The sequence below is a fragment of the Trichomonascus vanleenenianus genome (assembly GCF_965637985.1).
Source record: "Trichomonascus vanleenenianus strain CLIB 3782 genome assembly, contig: TRVA0_003S, whole genome shotgun sequence".
Taxonomy (NCBI): Eukaryota; Fungi; Ascomycota; class Dipodascomycetes; order Dipodascales; family Trichomonascaceae; genus Blastobotrys; species Blastobotrys vanleenenianus.
In genome coordinates this window covers 340,456-366,304 of record NW_027481884.1, presented here as the reverse complement: position 1 = coordinate 366,304, position 25,849 = coordinate 340,456, and the positions used below count along the sequence as shown (strand labels likewise).

The following is a 25,849-nucleotide window of genomic DNA, read 5'->3' as shown; positions in this document are numbered from 1 at the left end:
ATCATGTCAGTATCGCACATCTGCGCGTTATTACGTAGAGTAAACAGATATGTGAGTAAAAGAAAAAAAAAACCAGTCATAAGGAAAAGGCATTAAAGATCATGGTCAATACGCTTCCCACCTGGAAGAATAACCACGTACGTAATATACAGGTCGCCGAAGGCGTTGTCTCGGCCAGGAATGGGCATACCACGTCCCTTGACAATTTCCACTTCGCCATTGGCCACCTGCTTGTTTTTGTCACGCTTAAGAGTAACCGCCCCTTTACTAGCCCCGAGGAATGGAATCTTACGCTCCCAGCCGCCTCGCAGAGCCTCCTTCGCACTGAGCACCTCGTTTCTAAACAGGTTCGCACCCCGCCGTCGGTAGCCCATATTGCTGCCATCTCGCGACTCAGAAACATGGATGATAAGGTCTCCTGCAACCCAATCAGGGCTCTGGTCGGCCTCGCCCTCGAGCCGGTAGTCAAATTTACGATCGCACCCAGGCTCAATATGAACATGGTACTTTCTGTCTTCACGGACAACCTTCTGACCATGGCACACTGGACATGGGTGTGTGATAATTTGACCCTGACCATGGCACTTGTCACAAGGCATCTGCATCTCCTGGTACATGCCAGGCGTAAGTTGGCGCCGAATGATCTTGATCCCGGCGCCGTGGCACTCGTCACACACATGTCGCTTGCCATCAGATGATCCCGTTCCCTCGCACTCGTCGCAAATGCCCTGGAGGTTAATAGAGATGTCTATGGTGCCTCCATTGTATGCATCGTACAGCGAGCACTCAAGGAAGGTCTCGGCGTTGGGGCCCTGCCGAATGCCGCCAGATCTGTGGTGGAACTGACCACCCTGGCCGCCAAAGAAGTTGGAAAACATGTTGAATGCGTTCTTCATAGGGTCCGGGCCCTGTCGACCGCCGGCACCATGCTTGAGGCCCTCCTCGCCATACCGATCATACGTGGCCCGTTGCTCCTTATCACTCAGCACTTCGTAAGCCCCGGCGATCTCCACAAACTTCTGGGATGCCTCCTCATTCCCAGGGTTCTTATCCGGGTGATATTCTCTACTCAATTTCCTGTATGCCTTTTTGATCTCTTTTTCTGTCGCAGTACGTGGTATCCCGAGGATCTATCTGGTTAGCGATACTCTTTTTCACCTTCCAAGTTAAGACATACCTTATAGTAGTCCTCTCCAGCGAGAACACACGAGATCAGTGCGCTCAGAGCGAGCAGCCATCCAATTACGTGGAGCCTCAGCATCAGGACCTATCGATTTTATGTTTTAGTGGTGACGATGTGTGAGAATTGGCGAGATTCGAGGATGGAAAGTTGATGACGGTGAGATGGATATCGCTACGTCACGATTTAATACTGCCCTTTTCGGCGCATCGCTCTGGCAACCGTCCCAATCTGGGCCAGTTGTGCCTCGATGGGGGCGGTTTCCGTCACGGAAATCCGACCTAATTGGGCTTCTTCTAACTAGTTATCGACATTTCATTGCCATTGAATAGTTGCTAAGTATTCCATCGTTTTCTCGGTTACATGAGATCTGCAATATGTTTAGTTGAATTTCCCTGGGTTTGCTTAATTTAATATTCGTCCTTATTGAATAACGGGCGGACAAGGCCTTCGCTACAGCCGCGCGCGGCTGTAACTGAAAGTGGACAACGAGTGAAGTTATCAAGCGTCGGTAACTGCAACTAGTTATATAGTCCAGGTGTATTAACGCTTATTAGCAGAGTTCACGCAGGAGTAATTGGTGGACTTCAGCCCTGTTTGATGGGTGTTTGAAATACACTGTACGTAGTTAACAAGTGGTAGTACCAGTAGTGGGTAGAGAGCGTTATGAGTATCGACATTACCAGCATCGCCCATGATCATAGCTAACGGCGTCAATATTATAGTAACACAAAATTAAAATATGTGAATTGATGAGCTTCAAAGTAATTGGCATGGGCAATATGCAATCCATAGGGATAATATCAGGCACAATTTGAGCTGAGCGGCTTGAATGGTGGAAAGCACAGCCGTATGTTCAGCCGCACACCAAAAAACCCCGTTTTCCATTGATATGTATGGTCTATCCTCCCTTTGTAGCCCCGAATATATCGATCAATTGCGTGATTACTTGGATAACAATGCACGAGGTCATCCACTTGTCGTTTTCGCCAATTGGCAACCACCTACATTCACATTACTATAATGCCCAGGAAACTTACTTCGTGTTCGACGAAGACGAGGCAAAAAGCTCCAACGTTGATCCCAGCGTCGCCTTCCACCAAGGAACCAAGGCTGTCTCGCCAAGAGCTCTGATCTGGGATACCCGCCATGGGTACGGTGCCATGAAGAGGTATAACCCGCTCTTCAATTACGATAATGACGCCGAAGGGAATCCTGTGCCGGTCGAGAGCATGTGGGGTGGCCCAGTTACCACCATTGATACTCCAAGAGTACCCAAGAGCGAGTACCAGCAGGCACTAGACACAGGATCTACCTTGCCTAAATTAACTACGGCCAATACTACAAACTGGGCCGACTATCTACATTTCTACTACCATCCTAGCTCTTTGTTGTGGCTCTCCAATTCGACATACGGCGCACCAGGTTCCGACGCCAATCCGTTTCACGACTTCAAGTCTGGCGTTACCCAGTGGGAGGAGCTCAATAACGACAAGGAATACCTCGAAAACACCTTTAGGGGTATTCTTGAGAGCGCAGACAGCCTGAATGGCATAAACGTGGTTACAGATGTTGATTCAGGGTGGGGCGGCCTGACTGCGAAGCTGCTCGAGGAATTGAGAGACGATTATATTCCAAAAGCCCCTATATTCACTTGGGCAGTGTATAAGAACGGCAAAATATCCCGCGCCCAGCAATTGTCGAGAATAGCTACGACTCTGTCTCTCGTGAAGACTGCTTCCCTCTACTTTCCGCTGAGCTCTGTTCCTAAGCTACCGGAAAAATTTGATAGGACTGTCGACTTGAACAGTCCCTGGCATTTATCTGCGCTGTACAACATTCCATTTGAGTCGCTCGCCCTTTTATCGAGCCTGAGGGGCCAGAAACGAGTGTCCATGCAGACCATCGCCGACTCCTTGCAAGCAGGAACTAACCGAACAGTTGTCTCGGCCATAAACGGTGCTATTTCTACTACGGGCTTGATTGACTACAGCGTCAATGAGTTCGGCGACTCCCGATATACGTTTGCCAAAGCGGGCATCCTGCGACCAGCTGCCAAACCTTCGGCGGGGGTTGTTGAAGAGTCCATTTCATTGCAGGACTTCCTCCATAGCACCAATGTCGTTGCTGACCCGTGGACTGATTACTTCAAAGAGAAGGAACTACTAGACCAGGGGACCCCCGAGTCGGCGCTCACTAAATTCATATGCGAGGAGCCGTATGCACTTCCGACCTCTCACCCAGACTTTATTACTTCATCCGATGAGATTTATTCGTCGTTTGCCGTTACTGATGGCGCAAAAAAGGCATTTAGGCAGATGGCCTCCATCATTGCGTCCACTCCTCTCCCGGTTGACGATAGAGAGGAAACCAAGCAAGAGTTGAATAACCTCGCTGAAGAATACGACTATGCATGGAGCGATGACGAAGAGTTTGATATTTAATAATACTACTATACGCGTGACATTGATTGACCCCATATTAATTGTAGCTCGACGTTGTCAGCAATGAAGCTTAGCTGGTTCAATTACGCAGCTGCCAAAAGGGTAATTATCATAGCTATCCTAATGCCGGTAACACCATTACCACACTAATACCGTGTCGGAAGAATAGTAGCTAATTATATAGCTGTATATCTACGAAAAAACTACCTAAATGACGATACGCCGTCCTGGAAATATTTTCGCTTATCGATGGACGTGGAGGGTGCAAAGAGACATCGGCGATACTGACCGCGCCCAACTTGATCTCACCACTTATCGGCATGAAGATGGTGAAAAATCTCATCTCGATTATCGGGACCACAGGGGTTGGCAAGAGCCAGCTCGGAGTCGAGCTCGCTAAGGCTCTCAACGGTGAGATCATCAACGGTGACTCGATGCAGATGTATGCCGGTCTAGATAACATGACGAACAAACACCCGATCCCGGAGAGGGAGGGTATTCCGCACCACTTGCTGGGCCATATCAGCTGGAATCATGAATATTCCGTGAAGCAATTTGAAGAAGAGGCCATCAGGCTGATAGACGATATCCATGCCCGGGGAAAGCTGCCCATTCTGGTTGGAGGAACCCACTATTACAACCAGAGTATCCTGTTCAAGAACAGCACTGTTGCTTCCTCCGAGACGATCGAGAAACGACAGCTGTCCCCCGAGCAGCTTGCTATTCTTGATTCTCCGGATCAGGTAATGGACTATCTTAAGAAAGTAGATCCCGTCGTTGCACAAAAGTTCCATCCTAACGACACTCGAAGGCTGCGGCGAGCGCTGGAGATCTACTTTACGACCAATAAGAGAGCCTCTGATATTTATTCTGATCAGCAAAACAAGACTGGGACAAGTGACGGATTGTCGCTGAGGTACCGTTCGCTAGTGTTATGGGTGTGGAGCGACCAGGGTGTGCTTGATCCCAGATTGGACGCTCGAGTAGTCCAAATGATTGACAACGGGCTTTATGAAGAATTGAATGAAATGTACGACATATACAAGAAATCAGAGTCGCCAGTGGACCTGGAAAGAGGCGTATGGCAGGTAATTGGGTTTCGGCAGTTTTTGCCGTGGCTTAAAGGAGAGACAGACAGTCCTGATTCGGGCATTGACCAGATGAAGCTTGCAACCAGGCAGTATGCCAAGCGGCAAACTAAGTGGATTAAGAAGAAATTGCTGCTTATGATGAAGGAAGTCGGGTCCCGGGAACCAGATATGGGCAGGGTAGGGCTTTTGGATGCAACTGATTTGTCCATATGGAAGGACAACGTATTCAAGAGAGGACTGAACATTGCAGAGGATTTTATAAATGAAAAGCCGGGGCACTCATTGGCTCCGGCTGGCCTGGAGAGCATGTTGGATACACGTAGCTCCGATGAAGCGTTTGGCCAGGATAAATGGAAGCACTTTGAGTGCTCTGCCTGTATGGGGTCAGACATGAAGCCACAGGTATTCGTTGGTGAAAGTGCATGGAAGCAGCATATCGAGGGCAGGAAACACAAGAGTGTAGTGCGCCGGCAGAAGAAGAAAGAGGAGTTTGAACGATGGAAGCGGCAAAAAGTTGAAAATGGAGAAGCGATACCTACAGCCGAAAAGGACATGGCAGCAAACAGTTCTAGTTCTAATTGAATGGAGGTGACTGTTGATTAGAAATAGCCTAATTGATCTAACTGTATATATATATGTATATAAATAATGTAATTAACGCGTAGAATTAGTTGAATCGCGACCCTGTTGTGTAGTCCCATTCGTGCGAGGGACGGGATGGAGTCGGCGACAGAAGCGACGGCGTGCTGGGCGTTTGGCTCTGATCAGGCAAAAGTCCAGACTGCTGGCGAATGGACGTTTCCAGCTCTCGTCCCTGCATTCGCCGGCTAAAGATGAACTCGTCACAGTTATCTACGAACTGCTTCATCTGATCGGCTATGCTATTATAGAACTTAACCCCCTCAACCTGATTGCTCTGCATTTCGACAAAGCGTGAGAAGGCTAATTCCAATGACTGGATCTGCTGCTGCCGCTGGAAGCTCCCCTCGCCTAAATTGCCAAGATTGGCAAACGCGCGATTCTTCACTCTCACAGCCTCAAGGGCCGATTCAAGATCGCGTTTCTGAAGTTCAACCCAGCGGATGTCGCCATCGAACCGCGTCACATACTTCTTGAACACGGGCTCGAAGACAGAAGCATCGATCTTGCGATAAGCGTCCTCCTGTCGCAATTGCCGATAGTACTTCTCCATCTCTGGAAACAAGTCAACATTGGACACCTGCGTTCGAAGATGGTTAATGTGCTTCTGCCAGTACAATTCTAGGGTTTTAGTATTCGACAGTTCCTCGCGCAGTTCGCTTATAATCTTCTGAACGTTGCGGTCGAGCTGTTGCACGCTAGTGTCAGGAATGTATTCTTGAAGAGCCGGCCGACCAACTTCGAGCACTTGAAGCAAATGCTCGACAGATGCAAACTTGCTTCGAACGGATTCATCACTTTGAGCCGCGGTGTCAAGGTAGTGCCTGATAGTTTCGTAACGCTTCCAGAGATCCCGGGCCGCTTCCCTAGACGGTACTCTCACCCATCGCTGCGTGCCCTCCTTCTCTCGCATCATATTGTCCTCTCTCTCCTCGATATCTAGACATTCCTTGCCGTCGTTGAGCATTTTGCGTTTTTCTTCCGACAGCTGGTAGAGCTCGTTTATGCTCTCTCGCAGTCCTGCGACGCCGCCGTTTGCCTTAATGTGCTCGGAATGATCTAGGAGCTGTTGAGGGATTCCCAGAGGCTTTTCCACTGCGTCTAATGAGCCTGGGAGGTTCAATTTCCCCAGCTCTTCATGGAGTTTTGTCTGGAGCGATGAGATTTCACTGACAACATTCCGGTAGAGGAACGTGTCCAGTTGCTCTGCATAGACCTTGGACGCCTGGTATACTGCATATGGCAGGAGGTCCACAAATAGTGGCTTATCCACGCTGGCTGCTCCGGCCTCTAGTTGTGGTGGCAGAATTGGTTTGGTCATAACATCGGTCGTCTTGGATAAGGGAGCCAGCTCAGCTGCACTGGGCACTATGTGCAAGTAGATCAAGTCGTTGTCCTTCTCAGCCCGCACCAGATCGGACTTGGCTTTCGCTAGTAGTCCCCTGAGGTCGTCGAGCACACTGGCACTGACGTATTTACTCTCCTTAAGACCTTTGTTACACGCAGCAACACTGGCAGTCAGATGAGCAACCTCGTCACCGTACTTAGCCTTCTCCAGCGCATTGACCGATGCTCTATAATGCGCCGCTGCCTCGAAGTGATACCGTTTACATATCATAAATTGAACCCATTCTGACCGGATTGTACTGCTTCGGTTAGCGTGGATCAACGCACTCATGTATAGCTGGGAAACTTGGTAAGCCAGCTTAGCAACAATTGAATTCTTCATCCCCCCAGCCACGGCTCTCTGCCAGAAACATTCGTGACCCTGAGCCAGCATAAATTGCTTGAGTGTCTCCAGCGTGTCAATGTCCAGTCCAAACGGCAGGGGGTTCTGTGACATTGGTACAGCTATTTCCAGCAAGTACCTGAACACGCCCGCCGACAGCTGGAAGTAGTTGTAGGAGAGCTTAATAGAATCAGGGTCTTCCGGCTGATTGAACGCCAAAGACGAATACAACGCGGCAATGTTGTAGAGTACATTGATCTGTTCAAACTCTACCGTAGAGTAAGTAGAGGCAGCCGAGTTGGAGTACCCCAGGGTATTATACCACGTGAGATCGATCCCTATATCGGACGGGAACTTTATGCTCAGGACAAGTAACTGTGCGTAGTACTTTAGCAGCTTGTCCAGCGACGCAGCGATTGTAGGCAGATCAACAATGGACATCCGAAGCTGGTCTACTGCCTCGAGATCTTTGGCAAACCTCTGGGACGCCTGGTGGTAGTCATTTTCGATGCAATTCCTTAGCCCAGAAGCGATGGACACCGGGTTGGTCCTTCTTAGCGGCACATAAAGCAGATTTTCCCTCATCGCCTAACGCGCTGGATACGCCTAATGTTCGGTAGTTGGTGGTTCGTGGTGGTGGTTATCGGTGGGAGCGGAGTCGAACCATAAAAAATCATTCCAAACACAACCCGAGAGATCTTTTGATGGACGAAGCATGTCCCGGCTGCCGAGGGTCCCCAATCTAACGGCGACACATGCGGTGGCAGTCAAGAAGAGATTTCGTGAGAAGCTCCGAGCCCAGGGCTTGGATGTTCACGTCCGGCTCGGGCGGTTTGTGACCACGGAGCCTTCATTTTGGTACATTGAGAATGATCCCAGTGGTGCGAGATATGTTCTGTGGACGAAAAAGGCACCTAGCGAAGTGCTGGAAGATTCACATGGGATGAAAAGGGTAAAAGAGCGCATTAATTTGAAGAAGCGGGTCGGGTGGCCGCTGACTAAGTTTGATGTTGATGCCAGGCGGTTTTATGAGACTGGGGTTCGACCAACGATAAATCTACTCGGAGAGCGGAAAGGACTAATAGATAATAAGCTATCCGATGAAAGGAAGTGGGGTTTGCATGGCGATATGGTTGTGCGGCATTATGACTTGAAAAAACGGCTAATGAATGTAAATAATGAGTGATGATCTTGTATATATTTTAATTGATAAATCAAACACCATGATAAATCAAATATCCACCAATATGTCAAAAACTAGCAAGTCAATATGCTATGTTGATAAACCGGCGAACTCTGGCAACAATCCGAACGATTAGCCTAGTTAAAAAATCGGCTTAGTTCGATGACTTCAATAACACTCGCCTACCGGCTAACATAGCGAAGTGATAACGTCATAAAGACAAATGGAATAAATAATAAATTATGATCAACTTAAACACATATTTACCATGGCAAGGTGTTAATTAATGTGTTTCGAGTTCTGCCTTGACATGTTGGAGGTACTGGTATTTCTCTTGACACCGCAACTCTTCGTCCGCAAGAAAGTTTACTTCCCCTTGCAGGCTTTTAATTCTTGAATCCAGCGCAATGTGCTCCATTTCAGCCAGTCGAGAGAAAACTTCTAGTTTAGAATCTTCCTCGTTCAATGCAACATGGACCTCTTTCAGTTTGTTCGTCAGCATATCCTGTCGCTTCAGGTATCCGCCAAATACACGATTTAGCTTTTCGCTAGCCTTGCCGACCTTAGTTGCATAGAAACTAATCTCTTTAATCAAAACGTCAGCAACATCGTCAGAATAGGACCCTAATCCCGGCAGAGAAGAAGCAATATTTGGGATATTCTTCATTTCAGTCTGCGCAGCTTCTTCCTCAATCTCCTTTTCCACAGCATGCCTTAAATCGTCATCCAAATCCTCCAGTGTATCCAACCGGTCCTTGGCGGTAGATTCCGACACAGGGTATTTTATACTGTCTGATATTATGAGCTTTTTGAGCTCCTTTTCAATTTCAAGCCTGACGTCGTCGTCTATGCTTTTCGCAGATGGCGGATGTAACGGGCGGGGCAGGTTACGTTGGATGACCTGAGACCTACGCTTCATCTGCTTCTCTTCTTCAATCTTTCGCTGCTGAGCAAGTATCCTGTCTCGCTCTCCGGCGTCTTCAACCATAACGGGTGATGGCCCAATAACTTCATCGGCTTCTTCTTCTTCCTCCTCGGGCATTACGAGTTCAAAATCGTTCTTGGGTTTGGGAAGCGATTGGAAGTTCAGCCGAATGGACGCGGTCCGTGACTTTCCATCGGCAAGTTCTGCAGGCTTCGCTGGCATGATTAGATCAGCAACTGCCCTGTTATTGACAATGTCTTGTTCTTCTTCTTCTTCATGCTCTTGGTCTCCAGTACCCAGTAATGCCGACTGCTGATGTCTTATTTTCTCAACTTCCTTGATTCGATCATATACAGTCTTCTCCCCTTCAATACCCTTCCTCTCAATAAGATCACTAGTTTCATCAATCAAGCCATCCATTGCCGAGCCTTCATCTCCGCGCAATTCTGCATCTTTACGCCCCTCTTTGACAATCTTGTCCAATTGGCCTGCCTCATATTTCGGTGCCGGAAGCTCCAACTTGCGACGCTTAGCCATTTGCTCGCTTTCGCTCAACCGCTCAAGCTTTTGGGCGCGGGCAAGCATTGCCTGCTGACTGGCAGCTTCCTTTTCATCCGCAGTCTGCTCTTTACGCTTCTTGTCTTTCTTCTCTGGAGGACCTCCCGGAAACACCCCTTTTTGCACCATAAGCTTGTCGAACTTGCGTTTCTCGGCTTCATTCATAGCCTTTTCCTCCGACGTGTCATAGAACCCTGGCGCCGGCTTCTGTTCATAGGGAATGCTGGAATTGTAGTCATGTACGCCCTTTTTCTTCTTCTGCCGTAACTTTGTAAAAATCCCTGCTTCCTTAAGCTCTCTACGCTTTTGAATCAGCGCCAAACGGTTGGTCTCCGCCAGCATACGTTCTCGATCCTTTCGTTTCGCCTTTTTACCCTGGGTATTGGCCAATCGCGCCCGAGCCTCAGAAAGCATCTCCTTCTCGTCATCGTCCATATCAATGGCATCCGGACGAGCTGGCTTCGTCTCTGGCGCTGGATCGATATCACCAATCTGAAGCTTCTTGGCGTCCGCAGCTGGACCGGATGCTTCGATGCCCTTGAGCCCCAGCTCCGAGTCCCTCTGATCTGCATCGTCGAGCAGTCTTTGGTACCGTTCGAGGCATTGCGATGCAGTCCTGCCGATAAACGAGGCAATAGTACGCCATTGGGACGGATAAAACTTTGCAAGTGACAGCAACTTCTCATCCTCCTCTTTTGACCACTCGGTTTTTTTGATCTCTGGGTTCAACCACTCGTCCCACCGCGCCTTGCACTGCTTGGCGTTCTTACGGGGCAGCAGCGACGCCACTCGTCTCCACTCGTTTAGACCGTATTTTTGGATAGCTGTCTTCAACAGTTCATCCTCGACATTCGTCCACACGCCTCCCTTGATATACGCGGGCATTTTTCCGACTCTTTCTGCCCGTTTTCTATCTACCGCTAGTGATGAAGTTCGGTACGTCGTTTCAGAGATTTCATTCGATTACTGCACGTGATAGGCACGTGATACTCATCACGTGAAAAATGCGTGACGTGGATGCGGCTGAATTCCCCCCTTTTACAATCACGAGAGTTGTAACGTAAAACTTAGAAAGGCACGAATAAGGGATTCAGCTAAGGGATTCAACTTTGAAGCTTTGGCCATCGTCTGTAACGAATTAGGAAGGAGGAATCATTATCACCTGCTTGAAAATCTCGTAGACTCGTATTTTTTGTGGATTCGAGACGCTGTCCCAATTGCACATGCCCATTGCTCCCCCTCGGAACGACCACCAAAGGCTTCCACCCAACAAACATACGTATTTGCTGTAAACTCTCCGGATCGACGGCCCGCAGAAGTGTAGCGACAGACAATTGGATCGTCATTTTATTCGGCAGTAGCTGGAGAGGTTAAGTAAAACAGCACTAACGCGTGTTGAGTCCTTTAAATTCTGTTAAAACAGGCTACTTTTCAATATCCCAAAGGTCTTTTTTGCTTGAATGTCGGGCTCCCCCTGAAGTTGCTATGAAGAACAAGCTTGCATCGAAACACCAGAAGCTCATTCTGCAGTGCTATCCTGCCGGGCGAGGTGTTGAAAAGAGACCGAATGCTTCCGAGCTGTCTTACCTGCTTTATTATGTCTCCACGCGGAGAGTCAAGCTGGCCAAGGTTGGCCTGTTCTTGGAGAAGCTGGCCAAATCAGACGTCTATCGTGGACGGTCCGGGAACGTCGCGGTGACGCTGGATATACTCAAGGCGCTCATTCAGCGTACTCCTGAGGACCTTAATATGTTTGCATGGCACGTCGTGGCTATCATCAGCAACGTGTTTTCGTCGAACGATCTGGCGCTCTGCCAGCACGCTGCTGAGGTGTACAGTGTCTTCTGCTCGAAGCACGACACGGCGCTGTTTACCGGAGATGCTGACTATGTCAAGGCGTTTAGGGATCTCGTAGAACAGTTTATTGCCATTTCGTCGAATCCGACGGGCCCTAATGCCCTGCAATGGCGTACTCTCGGGATTAATTGCGCCAAAAGCACGGCTTCGTCGGCCGTGGTGTCCACTCCAAGCGGCCAATTCCTTATTGGGTTGCTTATTCCACTTGTCCTATCTACTCTCCCCGTTGACCAAACGGGGAATGTTCTCGAGGAGCTCAAAACACAGCTCGAGTACGCGGATTCGCAAAAAAACAGCGACGAGACCAGTGCCGCTAGTAAAGATGCCGAATCTGAGGAGAAGCCTGCCGACAAGTTGTATTTGCTGGCGTTTGAAGCGCTCCGAAGCTTCTTCCAGAGCATAATTGGCTTCCAGCTGCGGTATACTACGCGAAATATTGTAGAATACCTGATGAAGGTGGATCATGATTCCAATTGGTGCACGACATTGATTATTGCGGCCACTAGATGGACCCCTGTTCAGTTGCGCTTTGCTATTCTGCAGACTTTGGTCGACTGTTTTGTTGGACTCAACGCCTCTGACGTCAGCTCCCAGCTTGATATGTGCAGATTGATTACCTCATTGCTCAATTCCAGCGTCAATATGGCTGGACTGGCAGTTATGGATGTTTTGCGGGCACTGGTGTCCCACCAGCATCGAATCATTCAAGATGCCTCGGAGGGTCGTATTGTTGGCCTCAATCAGGTGGTCGACGAAATTAAGAATTGCATAATTGCCATTACCACGCATATTTATTACGCAGACCAGATTTCCGACATGGTAACGGAGCTGCTGAGCCGCTGCCACACTTCAACGAACGGGTTCTCCAGCAGGGCCATCAGCTACGTCAATCTCGCCCATGCTTCCGACGGAAGCCCGAATGGCAGAAGATACCCCGATGCCAACGTGCAAGGAGATATTCTCAAGAGCGACCTCGAAAACGTAAAGGAGGTAATCGATGCCACTTATACAAGGCAGTCTGGCCTCGAGCCAACCAAGGTACCCTTCAGTGCCTGGGAGGGCACCCAGGGGCTGCTGAACCACGAGAACCCGGACGTGCGACTTGCTTATGTCAGTGCTTTGGTCTCATATTTGAAACGGTCCATCAGTGAAAACGACAGGAACCTCAAGATCCACAAAACTTTCAACGTTACGCGGTCGACTTTTGGCCGCCTCGTTCTCAAGGCTTACTTGAAAGCGGCGGATCCGATGTGTACTACTGGTGACTACATCCTTCTGGCACATCTTTTCACCGAGATTGTGCAAAACATGGGCATAAATGGCATTGTCCGAATACTGCCGTTTTCGCTGATGCTGCAAGATTTGGGCACTAGCATCGAGCATGATAGTTCACAGGAATACTCCACTGAACAGGGCACGGCTGTGTCCAGTCTGTTTATTTTGATTCTCAGCGCGCTGGCTAACCAGCTCGATAGTCCTGAGTTGCAGGATGAGGCTGATAGACTGGCTGAGGATAGGAAGACATATGGGTTTTGGTACAAGGTGTTTGACTACCCTCTAGAAAAGGACATTGCGGCTGACTACCACTCGAAGAAGAATGTCGTGGTGCAAACACCAGATATCGAACGGGCAAAGCTGACTGTTGGTCTACCCCGTGATACTATTGCCGAGTTTGTGAATATCTCCGAGTTTCCCAAGGACCTGATGCATGTACTCTTTGAGGACGCGCCGCTCTTTGCGGATAGCTCTGCCGGCACAGAGACTAACACAGACTCGGGCCCCACAGAAGTGGTGATCACCAAAGCCCGGTCGCTAAAGGACCTTGCCAAGGCCAGCAACACTGCGCTGCATCAGTCACATACACCTACTAGTTCGAGCCAGGACCGCAACAACGGCACAGTCAAACCGAACAGCAATGGCACTGACGCTAGGCGTGAATTCTCGCCAAAGGTCTCAGACCTGAAGCGGGTTGCTTCCGGACACTTGAAGCCGAGCTTCGCCACCAAGAATAGGAGCTACAGCATGATGTCGGCTTCGACGTACAGTACCGTGGAGGAGAACGATAACCCTCCTCCGATTCCTCAGCACGATTTTAATGCCACCTTGGACATGTCCTCATTCCTCGATCACCTCAACATCCACAGCGATAGTGAACGGGGGCGGCTGGCGTAACAAGCTTTACGATTGATGATAATAAAAAATGTTAGAGGCAAATCAAAAATATGTACAAGTTACGTTAGTTCGAAAATATCCACACAATCCAAATAATTCACTCCGCCTTCTCAGCTTTCTCATCCCTATTTATGACCATCTCCAAGACTTGCTTCTCCCAGTATCGCTCGAGGAAATGCACAATTTCGAAGCACACCTCAACCATGATGAGGATGATAATCATCCACTCGAGCCTCGTGCTCTGCTGCTCGCTCGTATGCGTCTTGAGAATGCCCACCAGCTCGCTCGCGTAGTCCAGTTTCTTGTTCAAAATAGCAATTCGCGGAGCCACGTCCAATTTGCGAGATATCAGAGTGTACAGCGCTTCAAGCTGAGGCTCAGACCAGTACAAATCGGGCGTTTCAATGAGCTCGGAGTAGAGATTAAGCTGCCCTCTAATCAGCAACAATTGTCCCGTAATCTTCAATGCATCATCACTTCTCATTCCCAGTTTGCCGCCAGTCGCGAGTTTCTGAGAGATGATCTTGATCTTTTCAATGTACTTCTCCAGCGAAAATTCCAGGGCAGCCAGCTTGGTATTTCGGGCCAAACCACTGGAGAAAGCTGCCTTGTTGAGTAGGCGGGTGGTTGCATTGTCGCCACGGATGTACATGACATCACCAACCATTGTGCTTGTTCCCTCAGTAGACAGGCTACTTCCAAAGGGTTGACTCTGAGGACCTTCTTCTCGGTTCTCCTTGTCAGCCTTTTCGGTAGCATACTCCTCATCTAATCCTTCCTCGACAAAATCCATATCTTCTGACTCGACCACCTTATACGAATTGATTTCGCACGTCTTGAGGAGCGAAACCAGCTGGTCCATGACCTCTATCTCCGTCATACCCCAGGCTACCACAGTGCCATTGGCCAGAACCAAAACATCGGCGGATTTGCCAGCGTTGTATGGGTACTTTACATGTACCATCTCTCCTGGTAGCAGCACGGAGGCGGATCTTAGTCCTTGCCCATAGAACTGCTCGACTACTCCGGCTAAATCGTACTGCTCACAGGTCGATATCGTTGTGCAGGTCTTTAAGGACGGTTCGGAGTTCTCCTTACTCGCGCTTTCAATAGAGGGAGTTCTCGGAACCCGTCTTAGGCTCTGCTGTTTGTTGTACTTTCGAGGCTTGGACAGGTTCCGCAGAGAAGATGAAATGACCGGCTTATCATCGGACTCGTTTGAAGTCGAATAAGAGCGAGCCACAAGGGACAGACCCGCTGTAACCGTAACTGTGTTTCGAGGGAAATATAGCCTTCCCAGCTGGATGCTTTGGCACGGACTGCGAATTAGCGATCTATACATTGTTCATAATACTCGAGAGATCGAAGTGGTTGGACGGGTCGAAACTGATATTTTCCATATTCCGGATTCTAGCCGCACGCTTTTACGGCCAACCGGCATGAAGATATGGCACTGATAAATGGCTCCTTTTTGGTTCTTAGAACTTTACGTACTACATTGTATTATAATACATGGTAACTATGGTATTAAATTTGTCCAGCATCACTGTAGATTTTTCCCTTGGCAAGGCAAACGGGCAACTCCGGAGGACCAAGAGTGATGGAAACTGGCGATAGAGTCCCAGGCTCCACACTGTAGATATCTTCAATATCTGGAGATGGGTAGCTGATTGTATAGAATAGGTCATTCTCACGATTTGCTTCTTCGGGGTCTCCCAGCCTATGGAGACCGGCTTTTTTCCGACCGGAAGACAAGGTTGAGTCTTGGGAGAGCGTGTTTGTATAAGTCGAAGAACTGGTAGTGCTGGTCATGTAATCGTAATTCGGGTCATGTCGAATTGTTGGAGCTGATTGATCAGGTGGTTTAAGCATATCTTTAGTTGTATCATTCAGTCCCCCGAGTTGTCGCTTGAGGGAAAAGTTGGAATCACCTTCAAGCGAAAGCGTACTTTGGTCTCCCTCTCTGCTAGTCGTATAAAAGAAATATTTGACAGAATACCCCAATGGACCACCCTGTATTACTTCAATTGAATCAGGGCTATCCTTTCCAGACTCCAACGTCTTTGTGCTAGTGGACGTTGGGTCCGAGGCCGAGTAGACATTTGGCTCTGTTCGTTCCCAGGGATACTCGATTATATATTCGCCTTTTTCATTGATCTTATTCATTATTTTCCTCGTTTCCGGTTGATATAATATCAGTGTTATGTGCGGCTCATGCGGCTTATGTATATAATATTATATATATATTTTTATAAATCCACCACAGAAGCTCTTAACCGACCAAAAATATGATTCATCTAGCTTATACTAACTTTATGCTCATCTTCCAATGAATAAACAAATAAAACGTTTTAGCGTAGTATCTATGAGATAATTCAGTTATCAGGGGGTAAGAGCTGCACTGAAATTTTGGTGTGTCGTCGGCTTTTGATAAGCCTATGCGAGAAATTTTCTTATCACTCACCACCCGCCGATAATGCCTATTGCTAAAAATCTAAGCAAAGTTCAGAAGAAGGTGTCTGGTAAGGAGGCCCAAGTGCATCCTCGAGCCCGAAAGTTCAAGCAGCTGAACAAGGCCACCCTCCGGCAGGAAAAGCTCGAAAAGAATAAGGCTAAGCGGCATACAGCCCAAGAGGCCAAAGGTAAGCTTTGATATTGCTTGATCCAGCAGGTATTAACACCATGAATAGTGCTCCGAACCAGGTACTTCCAGCAGGTTGTCAATCTGAGCGAAAAAGAGGCCTTCGATTTGGCAGAAATGAAAGAATTTGTCGAAGCATTCATATCTAGAGACGATGCCGAACTGGCAAAGCTGAAAGCAGAACGACGGCCAGGACGGCCGGCCTCGAATAGGCAGGATATCTTAGAGAGCAGGATCAAGGCGGATAAGCGGGAATTCAAAACTGGGTATTTGATGCCCAACCTGAATGACGCGGCCACTGTAAAGGCTATGCGGGCATGGAAAGGAGAGTACTCTGGTACTAATACTTTTAAAATGATTCGAATTACTGACGAAATGACTGAGCTACCCACTGTGTCTGGTGATATAGCTATGGAACAGTAATTAAGCATAGACTACAGCATAACGAAGGTATTGTTTTGAAATGTTTGGCGGGAAACGAACATAGCCAGGTATACCTTCCCTAGCTATAACAGAGACCGCCATTAGCAAGTTATTTTAGGAGGAGACCTGAATAAAAAAACAGACAGTGGATTTGCTATTCTGTGGAGAAAATCGAGAATAGCAAATTACACGTCCTCCATATACGAGAGTATGCAGGAAACTATATATGCAAATGTCAGTATCTCTATTTTACAAACCGGCCCTTTTATACAATTGGGCAGATTTAAATCTACTATGCTTGATTGGATTGCCATGCTCGTCAACAGGTTCGACAGCCTTCTCCGCATCAGTCTCTCTGAAACCACCAGATCTGTTGATAAGGCGTTCCCTGATCCGTTGATATTCCGTGGCCATCAGAGCCATGTCGTGTGCATAATCGTCGTCCTCTTCCTCAAGAGGCTGAATATCTGGACGTTCGACAATGTCTGTAGACAGGATCGTTGGAGGTGCAATCTTTGTCTTCCGGTCCTGCTCTGGCTCCTCACTCCCATCGTCGAAAGCTTCCAAAAACTGCTCAGGAGTCAAGATTGCCTCTTTAAAGTACTCCTTTGCACGGTCATAAATTTCTTGGCTAACTCCGTGGGGTTTTGGAAAATCCTCTGCAGGGTCTGTCGCTTTTTCAGATGGAACATCGACAACTCGAGCAGGATCATATTTGTGCTTGATAATTGGCGTCGGTTTGATAGACTTATTCGCCCGGGCTAGTGCCGGAGGAATCTTTGAGCCTTTGCGATGAACTACAACCGGCTTGATGCTTTTTCTTGGCTTAATCGTTCTCGGCGGTGGGTTGGTTTCAGCCACTGTTGAATTCTCACCAACGACATTCGGCATTGGCTTTTCGACAATATCGCCAACAGGACTTTGACGTTCCCGAATATCACTAACTGCACTGCCATTGGCGGAGGTATCCCTTTGTAGAATATTATTGACTGGCTCCCCAGTCGCAATATTGTCTACAAGTGTTTCCTTGTCACTATCAACGTGCTGAGGAGAACGCTCTGTTATAATGTCATTAATTGGCCGCTCGAAAACGTCATTGACAGGTTTCGTCCCTGTTTGGATATTTTCAACAATCCTCTCCATAACGTCATCGACGGGCTGAATATCCGGAAAAGGACGTTCAACTATGGTGTCACAAATTGCCCTCTCCTTATTATCATGTGCTGGGCTCTCGGGCAGTCGCTCCAAAATATCTTGGACTGGTTGCTTCACTTCATCAACCGGCTTAGCTTCTCTCTGCCTTTCCATAATTTCGCTTGCAGGCCGCTCAATGATATTCTCAGAAACTGGCCCCTCCACAAATTCGTGTTCTGTAATGGTATCTCTAACTGGCAAATCACCATTGACAGGTGGAACCAGATTTCGATCCTGTTTCTGCGCCATTCTATCAGCCTTGAACCGAGAAACTTTCTTGGACTTAGGTGTCTCTTTTGCAGTGTCATCAATCTCCGGTTCATCCACTGGAGTCTCGTCATTAGATGCATTGTTCTTATCGAAACGCTTGATTTCGACTTCTTCAGCAAAACGAACCTTCTTGCTATCGACCTTGGCCTTGACTGGTTCTTCAACATTGTCGGACGCGTCGTCTTGCACTTCCTCCTTATTTCGCACCATTTGAGCCCATGATTTCTGTTTCTCGAGCATTTCCTTGCTCAAGAACGGGAACATGGTGCCACGGGTCCTACCATACTCGTCCTCCAAGTCCTCTTCATCATCAGTGTTCTCGATGAATTGGTAGTCATCGTCAACATAGTCCTCTTCGTCATCATCTAATTCGTTTGCGATAAGCTCTAGCTCGAGGAGGTCTTCGGTGGCTATTGATGAAGATGTAGCATCTGAACTCTTGACAATGTTATATCCTGCATCCGCTGCAGACTTAGGTGCTTCTTCGTCAGGTATTTCGCTAACTTTCGACTTGCCAGCTATGGAAGCTTGGTTATCATGGGCGGATGACGAAATATCCATTTTTTCAACTGCGTCAGTTACATCCTCAATCCTTGGGTGAAGATCCTTGGGGACATTATTCTTTGCAGTGACCTTGGGTGATTCTTTTGGCGCCTTCTGATGTCGAACAAACCCAGGGGGCAGTTCAGGGCCGTATATAATTTTCGGTTCATTTTCCTTTTGCGCGACTGCCCGGCTAAGGTGCTTTTCTGCAAACTGCTGCCAGTCACCGTCTTTTTGTTGCGGCTCCACAGTCGAACTGATGACATTTCCTTCCTCATCCAGTTCCTCTCGAATATCCATCACTGGTAGATCGCCTCCATCAATCTTCTCTTCATCTCCCTCATCAACCTTCTCTCGAATATTCCTCACTGGTAGATCATCTTCATCAATTTCTTCCCGAATATCCCTGACTTGAAGGTCCTTTTTACTATCAGCCAGTTTGACATTTTGTTCTTTTTCGCTCGCACTCTTTAACGAATTGTTATTGAGTTCCTGCTCATCTAGTTCGAGCTTACCAATATCGTTCAAAGCCTTGTGAGCGGACTCCAGTTTCGACTCCAGCTGGCTAAGCTCATCCTCGGCACCAAAGAGCTGCTTTTCAAGAAACCGCTTGGCGTCTAAGACGGTGTAATCTATAAACCATCCATCGCCAACCCGGATCGTGACGCGGGGGATGCCTTGTTCGTCTTTGCGAAGTAGCTTCTCGTTCCTTAGTGCTTTCTTGATTTCCTCGTATTGATCGCGGCCTCGATTCAGGACCTCCAACCGGGCCTCGAGGCTCAATATCGACTGCTCGATACGCTCTTTCAAAGGATCAAAGGACATGCTTATCAGTTCATGAAAATTGTGTTGCTCGGTATACCATTTGGTATTTGGTGAGACCAGCGCAAGCGGCTCGGCCTAAAAATAATTCAGCCGCACGAGGAGCCCCTAGCTGCTGGGCATAATTACAATAGTAGATGGGACGGTTGTGAATCGTTAGTAGAGCAATTATTGGCCTATCTAATGATATGAGCAAGGTATCTGAGGTACTTTTCATCTTAGAGTTTACCGTAGGCAGTGTAATAGAAAAGGTATTGTTAGCGTTGAATCGGAGAAAAGCAAGCTACAAAGCTAACGCTATATGCATGAAATAACCATTTCATAGTCTGATGGATAAATGTCGAGCAGAACATGACAATGGTTTGTAGCTGGAACTATAATATTTTATATTTGGTGCATTGCCGTTGGTACTGTTGCAGTTGACTGGTGAACCTGAAACTGGGCGCAGATAAATCGCGCGACTCGGGATCATTAAAACGCTGTGGTTTTAGGTCCCACTCTAAACATTAATAGCAAGATCCAACATAATGGCTCCGTCTCAGCTTCAGATAAAGATTAACGCCCTTTCGCGGCTCATGAAGGAGGAGAGTCTCTATCGAAGGGAGGTAGAAGATCAGGCCAAGCGAATTGAACAGCACAAGGCCAACAACGGTGACGAGTATGAGCTCAAGAAGATGGTTGAGGTGCTCAAGGACACGGAGCAGATGATCCCTGATTTGAGAACGAAGGTCCAGACCACTCTTGAAGGTCTTAAGAAGACCCTGGTATGTTTTTTATTCTTATTTTGGTGTTTAATGCTAACGGTTTACAGGAGAAGGAGCTTGATGAGGATACCTCTGCCGCCCAGGCAAAGGTTGAGGAGGCTGAAAAGTTCCTCCAGTAAAGTCTCTATATAATAAATAAAACATATCTGCATGCCCATAATCCATGGTTCATCTCTTTCATGGGTATTCAACCATTGTCGCCTGTTATGAGAGTTCACCTCGGGATGTAATGAGCTGATGTTATATGGGGGAGCAGAGAGTGGATGGTTATTTCAATGGTCTCTGTCCGGTCGTCTGTTCCCAGTTAGATAGCGCCTGTTCCCACTCGTCCTCGGCAGTCATTGGCTCTTCATTAGCCCCCATAACCTGTCGCCGTTCTTCCTCCTCCATCACGTCGTACTCTTCCTTGTGATCGATCCACCGCTCTTGAATGTCGGCAATGCCACCCAAATATCCACCCTGTCGTGTAGCCTCAACCCACACGGTGTCGCCGCCGACTTCAGTCGCGCCAAACAGGTACCCATTAGCCTTGTCAATGACCGACAGCAGCGAGATCATGGACTTCTTGTCCTCTACCGCCAGCACTTCAAACTCGACAAGACCAAAATCCATGATTACGTCTGCAATTGCCTCGCTCAGCCTGGCAAACTTCTTGCCCAGAGTTGTTGGGGACTCTTTTTCAATCAGCGGAGCCAGGTAGTTCAAATCCTGGACTTCCGTATAATAATCCAAGTTAAACGGCAGCTCGCCGTACCCTTTTAGCAGATCAATTTTGCTCAGCACGTTGATATGTGGGAGATCCAGCTGAAGCATGCTGCGAAGCGCCAGCAGCACAATCGAAACGTACTGCGACGGAGAAGTGATATAGAACGAGTCAATGAGATGGATAACCACTAAACGATAATCCAACTTCTCGAGCCTCTTGAAAATATGCTGCAGAGCGGAGTGGTGCGTGAACAGCTCTACCTGACCCGGACAGTCAAAGATGAGATACTCAGACTCGCCCAGCTTCTTGACCTGCTCGATAAACTCATCCACCGATGCCTCGACCTCCTCCATAGCAAACATGATCCCGCCATTCGGGCCGAGACCTTGCTCGTCCATTACATCCTCCAGTGTCGTAAAGTCCCTAATATCCAACGCGCACGGGTACCCAGTGCGGTCGTTTGCCGGATCAAGGTTGATTACCGAGGTCTTCCGCCCGACTGCCTGGAGGAACTGGTGCATTCCGTTGCAGTAGGTCGACTTGCCGCTCCCTGGCGGGCCAATCACAAGCTGTCCAAACGGCATCCCCCTTTCTTGTGATTACCGAACACGCTGATAAGCCGAGAAAGATGATCACTAAAGCCCAGAAAGACCGATATATCGCTTACCAAATGGAGAACTTTCTGGACTCATATATACCGTGGCACTGCGGTAAACTTCGGTCTGGGAGTTGTCGCCACATCCCATCACCAAAACCACCTCGAGAAGGCGACGACCAGGTTGGAACACACACGAAAGATATACGAATAAACGATGCCTGAGGCCACTTTACAGACGCAATCGCGGGCAGCTAACAAATCTGTCACCGTCGCACCTCTGGTGCTACTTTCAGTGGTGGACCACTACAACCGAATTGCCAAAGACACAAAGAAACGAGTGGTGGGCGTGCTGCTTGGCGACAACTCGGAGGACTCGATCCGGGTGGCCAACAGCTTTGCGGTGCCTTTTGAAGAGGACGAGAAGAACTCATCGGTGTGGTTCCTCGACCACAATTACATTGAGAGCATGTACGAGATGTTCAAGAAGGTGAACGCCAAGGAGAAGCTCATTGGGTGGTACCACAGCGGCCCCAAGCTGCGGGCGTCCGACCTTCTCATCAACGAATTGTTTAAGAAGTACACGCCGGACCCGCTGCTGCTCATTGTAGACGTGCAGCCGAAGGACGTGGGGATCCCCACCGACGCGTACATTGCTGTGGAGGAGATTAAGGACGACGGTACGACCGCCGACCGGACGTTTGTGCATGTCCCGTCGCTGATAGAGGCCGAGGAGGCAGAGGAGATTGGCGTGGAGCATCTGTTGCGGGATGTGCGAGATGCTGCTGCCGGGTCTCTCTCGACGAGAATCACGACGCTGCTACAATCGCTCCAGGGCCTGCACAACCACTTGAGGGACATTGCGTCCTACCTTCAGAAGGTTCTTGATGGCACTCTGCCAATCAACCACGTTATCCTTGGCAAGCTCCAGGATGTGTTCAACTTGCTGCCGAATCTGGCTACCCCTGCTGCGGCCGACGAGTCGGAGCAGGGTGCGCTCAACAAGGCGTTCACGCTCAAGACCAACGACGAGTTGATGATGATCTATCTCAGCAGTCTTGTGCGGGCGATCATTGCATTCCACAACCTTATTGAGAACAAGATCGAGAACAAGAAGCTGTCGGAGAAGTCGACGGCCCAGGGCTCTGCTGCTAGTGAAATTGTGGATAAGGCAGAGAAGGCATCTTCGGAAGAGGCTCCAAAGGATGCCGACAAGAAGGCCGACAAGTAGACCACCAATTGAATGTTAATCCCAGGGAGTGTTGAGGGGAGATGGTCCCCCCATAAGTACTAGTAGTGGAATGTATTCGAGGGCCAGCCCTCGAGCTCCCGTGGCTCCGCTTCGCGGAGGGACTCAATTGGTTTAATATCTTCACAAAAAGGAACCTCAAGGGGACTATTCCCCCGCCATTAGTACTGTAGTAATGGAATGTATTCGAGGGCCAGCCCTCGAGCTCCCGTGGCTCCGCTTCGCGGAGTTGACTACGGAAATTGTGTTCTATTTCTTTCATCGAAGGATAGCTTATGTTCAGCCAACTTATCACTAGAACCCCCTTTTCATGCTAATCTTTGAAGTAGAATACTAAAACCGGTATGTCTACTCTGACTGTAATTTGTTGCAAAAGATATTGTTGCCAGAAGATCAATCACGCGAGATCTAGCTATTAGACAGTGTTGACTCGGCCCTACTCCGTTTGACCTGTTTTGTACACTCCCGTTGAAGGTGGCGAATAAATAGGCAAAAGCCACTAAGCTAATTAAATCTGTCTGTACTGCATTCCACCACTAAAAGGCCTGTCAATATCGATAGATCATGCTGTGTTGGTGGTGGTGGCTGCGTTATCGTCTTTGTGCGCAGGCGGGGTCCCGTTATCGCTGGTTATATAGGTGGCCCTCCGCAATTTCCCACGATGATCCGCACCACGGCAATATGATGAGAACAGCGACAAGAGTGCGGGTTTGGGGGTCGCCTTGCCAGATAGTAGGGCTCACCAGGCAGTTCAAAATCAAGCATGGTCCCCCGCCACCAAAGGAGAAGCCGGAGGAGAAGACCCCGGAAGACGAAGGGTACATTGATCCAATCACGTTGCGGCGCACGTTCAAGCCTCGCGGCGACTTCCACGCCCGACTCAATGCTATGAGAGTTGAATATGAGAAGAAGGCTTCTGCACCGCCTCCCCCTCAAGAGGAGCCTGCGAATTCGGAGTTCGAAATGGATCTGAACACCGGGTTCATTTCCCACCGACCATCCATTGAGCAGAGAGTGCGGTTCTTGAAGAAGCTGCTGAGAAAGCACCAGATGGAGGGCGGATTTGTCAACCAGCAGTCCATTGACCGCATTACCCAGCTTTTGAGAGAGCTCCAAGTGGAAGAGAGCCCCCCGCAACCGCCCAAGCCAAAGTGGGAGCCAAAATGGCAGCTAAAATGGGAGTCAAGATGGGAATCGAAGGAGCCGAAGGAATCCAACGAGTTCAAGGAATTTAAGAAATTTAAGGAACCTAAGGAATACAAGGAATCCAAGGAATCCAAAGAACCTAAGGAATCCCAGGAACCTAAGGAATCCAAAGAACCTAAGGAGTCCAAAGAACCTAAGGAATCCAAGGAATCCAGGGAATCCAAAGAATCCAAAGAACCTAAGGAATTCAAGGAACCTAAGGAATTTAAGGAATTTAAGGAACCTAAGGAACCTAAGGAACCTAAGGAACCTAAGGAACCTAAGGAACCTAAGGAATCTAAGGAACACATGGGAGTCAAGGAATCCACTGAATCCAAGGTATTCAAGGAACCCCAGGGATACAAAGATTGTGAACCTTTCGGACTTGAGTATGAACTTGCCCAAGAGAACCTTCGGACACAGACTACCGATAAGAAGCCGCTGAATGACGGTCCGGTATCCCAGACTGAAACGACGACCAATGAAAACCCAGTGGCATCGAAGATGGAAAAGCAGTTCAATGAAGGCCGAGTTGAATTGGAGACTGAAAAGCAGTCTAATGAGAGTCCAGCTGCATCGAATACCAATGAAGATCCACTGGCAACAAGAGAGTTTCATGAAAGTCCAGCGGTATCGGAAGACGCCCTTGAGAAAAATATTAACCAGACGGCCAATGAGGACTCAACAGGAGCTTCAGAAGCAAGTGCTGAAAATTCTGAATCCGTGAAGGATCCTAAGCAGGAACCGAGCTTTAGATTGCAAAATGCACCACCTAAAGCCCAGAGTGATGCAACTGGTAGTAACACTGTGAACTACGATAAGCTGCTTGAAAGTATGGGAGTTGATGCATCCAAGCTCTCTTCCTCGGAGGCTAAACCGGCTACTTCGACGTTTTCCAATGAGGATGCATCTGCTAAGACTGAGACCACGAGTCCTGAAGACGTCTCCAAGCCTGGTCCCAGCACGAAGCTTGACACTGAAAGGCTCGAAAAAGCGTTGAAGCGCTCGAAGGACAAGAATAAGCAGCGCGAGAATGAGTCGTTCCGGGCCAAGAATGCTTATGAATTCAGCATCGAAAATGCATATGCCAAAGAGCCGCGATCGCTGGAGTCAAAGAACTTCTTCACTACGTCCAGGGCCCTCTCTGAAAGGAACAAAGTGAATAAAACCTCGCTAGAACTGCTCGAGTATGCAATTCTGACCCCTTCGAGGAAAGTTATTTACACTCGGGCCAATCCGTTTGCATCTTCAAAGCCTCCACAGGATCTGTTTAGCGCATTGTCCACCATGGCAAACCCCGAACGATATGTCAAAGCGATCCGAAAGCTTGAGCGCGACGGATGGCGGTGTGTCGGTGGGGGCGGTCCCGGGGAGTTGCTAGTCTTTGAACGCAAATTCGACCCTACCCGACGGGCCGGGCGACTCATTTTCAAGTTCGCCGGGTGGGTTCTGTCTCTTGTTGGTGTCTGCGTATCTATCATTTTCCTGGACACTTGGCTATATAACACGAAGCGGGTGATGCCAGAGCCTCTGCCTGCTACTGATGAGAAGTCTGAAAACTAACACCTCTTTCTTTAATTTATTTCTACTAAGTAAGGTCAATCGTTGTGAATTGCCATTACCAGCTTTCCCCCTCCCCTCTCTTTAATCTATGTCTACCTGCTATTAAGTAGGGTCAA

At 48.5% G+C, this 25,849-nt stretch overlaps 15 protein-coding genes across 15 annotated transcripts; 8 read left to right on the top strand and 7 right to left on the bottom strand.

Moving 5' to 3' along the window:
• Positions 1-92: 92 nt before the first annotated feature.
• On the bottom strand, positions 93-1,261 carry SCJ1 (Scj1p; the record flags this gene model as incomplete). The annotated part of the gene is made up of 2 exons (XM_076682544.1): positions 93-1,130; positions 1,178-1,261. 2 exons carry the CDS (start codon positions 1,259-1,261, stop codon positions 93-95), a joined length of 1,122 nt encoding a protein of 373 aa, XP_076543327.1.
• An 878-nt stretch (positions 1,262-2,139) lies between these two features.
• Positions 2,140-3,624, top strand: DML1 (Dml1p; the record flags this gene model as incomplete). Its single annotated transcript, XM_076682543.1, has 1 exon — positions 2,140-3,624. The coding sequence occupies one exon, from the start codon at positions 2,140-2,142 to the stop codon at positions 3,622-3,624; it is 1,485 nt and encodes a 494-aa protein (XP_076543326.1).
• Positions 3,625-3,944: 320 nt separating this feature from the next.
• MOD5 (tRNA dimethylallyltransferase) lies at positions 3,945-5,297 on the top strand (the record flags this gene model as incomplete). The annotated part of the gene is made up of 1 exon (XM_076682542.1): positions 3,945-5,297. One exon carries the CDS (start codon positions 3,945-3,947, stop codon positions 5,295-5,297), a length of 1,353 nt encoding a protein of 450 aa, XP_076543325.1.
• An 85-nt stretch (positions 5,298-5,382) lies between these two features.
• Positions 5,383-7,524, bottom strand: RIM20 (Rim20p; the record flags this gene model as incomplete). The annotated part of the gene is made up of 1 exon (XM_076682541.1): positions 5,383-7,524. One exon carries the CDS (start codon positions 7,522-7,524, stop codon positions 5,383-5,385), a length of 2,142 nt encoding a protein of 713 aa, XP_076543324.1.
• A 274-nt stretch (positions 7,525-7,798) lies between these two features.
• On the top strand, positions 7,799-8,269 carry TRVA0_003S03554 (uncharacterized protein; the record flags this gene model as incomplete). The annotated part of the gene is made up of 1 exon (XM_076682540.1): positions 7,799-8,269. The coding sequence occupies one exon, from the start codon at positions 7,799-7,801 to the stop codon at positions 8,267-8,269; it is 471 nt and encodes a 156-aa protein (XP_076543323.1).
• Positions 8,270-8,549: 280 nt separating this feature from the next.
• On the bottom strand, positions 8,550-10,634 carry CEF1 (Cef1p; the record flags this gene model as incomplete). Its single annotated transcript, XM_076682539.1, has 1 exon — positions 8,550-10,634. One exon carries the CDS (start codon positions 10,632-10,634, stop codon positions 8,550-8,552), a length of 2,085 nt encoding a protein of 694 aa, XP_076543322.1.
• Positions 10,635-11,234: 600 nt separating this feature from the next.
• Positions 11,235-13,778, top strand: EFR3 (Efr3p; the record flags this gene model as incomplete). The annotated part of the gene is made up of 1 exon (XM_076682538.1): positions 11,235-13,778. The coding sequence occupies one exon, from the start codon at positions 11,235-11,237 to the stop codon at positions 13,776-13,778; it is 2,544 nt and encodes an 847-aa protein (XP_076543321.1).
• A 97-nt stretch (positions 13,779-13,875) lies between these two features.
• On the bottom strand, positions 13,876-15,120 carry MRX10 (Mrx10p; the record flags this gene model as incomplete). Its single annotated transcript, XM_076682537.1, has 1 exon — positions 13,876-15,120. The coding sequence occupies one exon, from the start codon at positions 15,118-15,120 to the stop codon at positions 13,876-13,878; it is 1,245 nt and encodes a 414-aa protein (XP_076543320.1).
• Positions 15,121-15,305: 185 nt separating this feature from the next.
• TRVA0_003S03466 (uncharacterized protein) lies at positions 15,306-15,944 on the bottom strand (the record flags this gene model as incomplete). Its single annotated transcript, XM_076682536.1, has 1 exon — positions 15,306-15,944. The coding sequence occupies one exon, from the start codon at positions 15,942-15,944 to the stop codon at positions 15,306-15,308; it is 639 nt and encodes a 212-aa protein (XP_076543319.1).
• Positions 15,945-16,254: 310 nt separating this feature from the next.
• Positions 16,255-16,842, top strand: TMA16 (Tma16p; the record flags this gene model as incomplete). Its single annotated transcript, XM_076682535.1, has 2 exons — positions 16,255-16,420; positions 16,469-16,842. 2 exons carry the CDS (start codon positions 16,255-16,257, stop codon positions 16,840-16,842), a joined length of 540 nt encoding a protein of 179 aa, XP_076543318.1.
• Positions 16,843-17,091: 249 nt separating this feature from the next.
• On the bottom strand, positions 17,092-19,674 carry BUD27 (prefoldin-like protein; the record flags this gene model as incomplete). The annotated part of the gene is made up of 1 exon (XM_076682534.1): positions 17,092-19,674. One exon carries the CDS (start codon positions 19,672-19,674, stop codon positions 17,092-17,094), a length of 2,583 nt encoding a protein of 860 aa, XP_076543317.1.
• A 524-nt stretch (positions 19,675-20,198) lies between these two features.
• On the top strand, positions 20,199-20,554 carry RBL2 (Rbl2p; the record flags this gene model as incomplete). The annotated part of the gene is made up of 2 exons (XM_076682533.1): positions 20,199-20,435; positions 20,483-20,554. The coding sequence occupies 2 exons, from the start codon at positions 20,199-20,201 to the stop codon at positions 20,552-20,554; spliced, it is 309 nt and encodes a 102-aa protein (XP_076543316.1).
• A 148-nt stretch (positions 20,555-20,702) lies between these two features.
• Positions 20,703-21,725, bottom strand: GPN2 (GTPase GPN2; the record flags this gene model as incomplete). The annotated part of the gene is made up of 1 exon (XM_076682532.1): positions 20,703-21,725. One exon carries the CDS (start codon positions 21,723-21,725, stop codon positions 20,703-20,705), a length of 1,023 nt encoding a protein of 340 aa, XP_076543315.1.
• A 228-nt stretch (positions 21,726-21,953) lies between these two features.
• Positions 21,954-22,967, top strand: RPN8 (proteasome regulatory particle lid subunit RPN8; the record flags this gene model as incomplete). Its single annotated transcript, XM_076682531.1, has 1 exon — positions 21,954-22,967. One exon carries the CDS (start codon positions 21,954-21,956, stop codon positions 22,965-22,967), a length of 1,014 nt encoding a protein of 337 aa, XP_076543314.1.
• A 699-nt stretch (positions 22,968-23,666) lies between these two features.
• TRVA0_003S03334 (uncharacterized protein) lies at positions 23,667-25,733 on the top strand (the record flags this gene model as incomplete). Its single annotated transcript, XM_076682530.1, has 1 exon — positions 23,667-25,733. One exon carries the CDS (start codon positions 23,667-23,669, stop codon positions 25,731-25,733), a length of 2,067 nt encoding a protein of 688 aa, XP_076543313.1.
• Between the last annotated feature and the right edge of the window lie 116 nt (positions 25,734-25,849).